General features: G+C 35.6%; 1 protein-coding gene across 1 annotated transcript in view; it reads left to right on the top strand.

Annotated features, from left to right (window-relative positions):
- Window positions 1-673: 673 nt before the first annotated feature.
- Window positions 674-3,162, top strand: part of LOC106461880 — a gene marked incomplete at its 3' end in the record, with an annotated part of 25,761 nt that continues 23,272 nt past the window's right edge. Inside the window, exon 1 of the mRNA XM_022388958.1 lies at window positions 674-889. Within this exon, the coding sequence (XP_022244666.1) occupies window positions 674-889 (216 nt within the window). The remainder of the gene's footprint in view (window positions 890-3,162) is intronic.

Here is a 3,162-nt window from a genome sequence, read left to right as displayed (position 1 = left end):
GTAAACGAAATAATAATTTGATCTAATTAAGAGTTTTTTTTTTCTTCCGATTTGTAAAAAATCCTTACGTGATAGAAAAAATTAATATTATTTTCGAAATCTGCGTAACTGAATTATGGAAAATCCGTCATTAAAACCAAAACAACTTTTATGAAGTTTAAATTCGCAGGCCTGTGATATCTAACTGAGGCTTGCTATAGGTTGTTATGGGCAACCTGTAAGTGTGTTGAAGTCAGATAAATAACGGGCTTCACCGGTGAGACGTGGTCAAAACTGAAATTTGGCTGATACACGAAACGAGCTTAAAGCTCCGATTGGGCTAAAATATGAAGCGTGTTTAAAGCTGATATTGGGCTAAATTACATAGTAAGAGTTTAGGGGCTTGTTTCTCAATAAATTGTTTTTAAATTAAGGTTGAAATCATGTGTGCATAACTGCTATTTAAGACACCAAATACGTCATATGTTTTGTTGCACTGTCCAAAAGCTAAATACGATGGATACATTTTAACGTTAAATGTTATTTTTAACTCACGAGTGCGGGGCCACAAGCAGTCAGTCGCCTGTGTCGCTGTTGCTGAAGGCCGGCACTGTGTTTTATCTTCTTCTTCTTAAATGGCCTATACAAAAGCGAACAGATTGATACACTTTTATATATGTTCTGGTCTAGGCGAATGTTCCCCACCGTCAGAGTATCTTTTACTGGACTCAACCCAAATACCAAATACGCCGTGTTGCTGGATATTGTTCCGGTAGACAACAAGCGGTACCGCTACGCTTACCACCGCTCCTCCTGGTTGGTTGCCGGTAAAGCTGATCCACCTTCTCCGGCACGAATCTACCTCCACCCAGACTCCCCCTTTACTGGAGATCAACTGAAGAAACAGGTTGTGTCCTTCGAAAAGGTCAAACTGACCAATAATGACATGGATAAACAAGGCCATGTAAGTAACTTGCAAAAAAAAAAAAAACTTTAGATATATCTTAGCGGAATTCTATGAAAAAGAAAACAGACAAAAGTTGAATTTTACATCTCGAACAAGGACCTGTTCTTAACAGCTTCTATAAGTATTATGTTTTCTTAAGTCTAGAGTAATAGGTTTCACATGTTTTTCAGTTATCTGTAGGATACGCCAAATTTAGATTTCTGAGAACGAAAAAAATTAATCAATATCAATCTTCTTTTTTGTTTTGCTCTACGCCTAACGCTTTTTTTCATTAGTTATTTCTACTTATTTGACAGTACATGGATTTAGGTTTAACTGTATTAAACTTATATTAAATATGAAGATATATGTCGCAGTGGATTTTTGTTAACCAATCAAACTACTGAGTAAGTGTATATTCTGTTGCAAAACTTAACGTAAAGAACTGACCAAACAAGTTGTTGAAATCATTCATTTTCTATATAAAATACATAAGGAATTCCAACAGTGTTTAATGGGATTACTTACAATGTTGATGGTATTTTTGTTTGTTTGTTTTTCTCTGGAGTGGGGTGGGGTGGGGAGTTTGATTCATGTGTTATTGAGGATCCTGAAACCAAAAACGCCAAGGACTGAGAATTAATTTGGTGCAGAAATACTTTATATAGAAAAAAAATGTGTTTACAAATATTGATGGGGGTCTTTACCCCATATGTAATTCTAATGTTAAAACAGTGAAGTGAGCCATTAAACAATTACTGAAGTTTTGTGCCACAGCAGGTTCATGTTTATTACTTTTGACAACAATTCTAGTGTTAAAACAGTGAAGTGAACCATTAAACAATTACTGAAGTTTTGTGACACAGCAGGTTCATGTTTATTACTTTTGACAACAATTCTAGTGTTAAAACAGTGAAGTGAACCATTAAACAATTACTGAAGTTTTGTGACACAGCAGGTTCATGTTTATTACTTTTGACAACAGTTCTAGTGTTAAAACAGTGAAGTGAACAATTAAACAATTACTGAAGTTTTGTGCCACAGCAGGTTCATGTTTATTACTTTTGACAACACTCCACCAGGGTGAAAACCCTATCAACATCGGAAATCTTGAACTTTAAACAGTTACTGCTAGTTTTTCTTCTTCTTCTTTGTTATGGGATAACTTAATTGTCACAGACTACGATATTTGTTGGTAGGTGAATGAAATAATAGTCTCATGCTTTTCATTCAAGAAGTTTATTAAACGTAAAAAAAAAAAACGTCATAAAAAAGAAACGAAAATCGTGTATTAAAAAATTAAATTTAAGTTTTCAGCCACATCACGTGGTATGGTATGTAAAATAATAAGATCAGACAACTATGTTTTTCTATAAGGCGCCAAGAAAACTGACCTGTCTCATTGTTTCGTTGCTTGTCCACGGTGGACGCGACCGGAGACTCATCAGTAGAGGCTTGTCAAAGCAGTCTTAATCCACGTGACCTTCGTAGCGGAAAGGAGTAAAAAAAAATCGTCACGCAAACAGCTACCACTAGGTGATTGGCTTTGTCCGTCATGATGTATTGTGTCTCAGCACGCAATGTACCTGTGCCGTTCGCACCTTCGTTGTGTGTCACACGTACAGTTTCAATAACAATACTGGAATTGTATGAAGACCAGTAACTGTGAAGTCAATGGTATAAACTTCGATTTTTCTGTCTGCCGTCTGTGCTGAGACCCAGAACAATGCTTCGATTTCAGGTTTGAAACCGATTTTTGTACTTCTTCAGCTGTTTTAGTGACACAGGGAGTTAAGTGAAATTAGCAGTGTTATGTATTAATATTCATTAATTTGCGCCATAATCCCCCCCCCCTCCTCTCCGAGTTTCGTATATGAAGACATCAAATTATTTTTCTCTCCAGTTCAGTCAGAGGATATATATATACACACACACACACACACACACACATATATATATATATATATATATACATATATTGCACGGATTAGTTGTCACGACAATAGTAATGGCCTGTTTAGCTTATTAGATACGTTGTTGAAATTCACGATATTTCACAGTAGACTTTGTCACCATGGTAACCATGTTGACTTTCCTGCATGGATATATTACGCTGTAATGTGACTAATGTGAAATCTTGACGTTAAAATGTATTATCCTCGTTCTGTTTCCTCAAAAGCTTACTGCCTATTTTGTCGAGGGAATAAAAGTATTAACATATTTTTTTTTTTTACAGC

This window comes from Limulus polyphemus, unplaced genomic scaffold (assembly GCF_000517525.1).
Source record: "Limulus polyphemus unplaced genomic scaffold, Limulus_polyphemus-2.1.2 Scaffold1051, whole genome shotgun sequence".
NCBI classification, from domain to species: Eukaryota; Metazoa; Arthropoda; class Merostomata; order Xiphosura; family Limulidae; genus Limulus; species Limulus polyphemus.
This window is presented reverse-complemented; position numbering and strand designations above follow the sequence as displayed.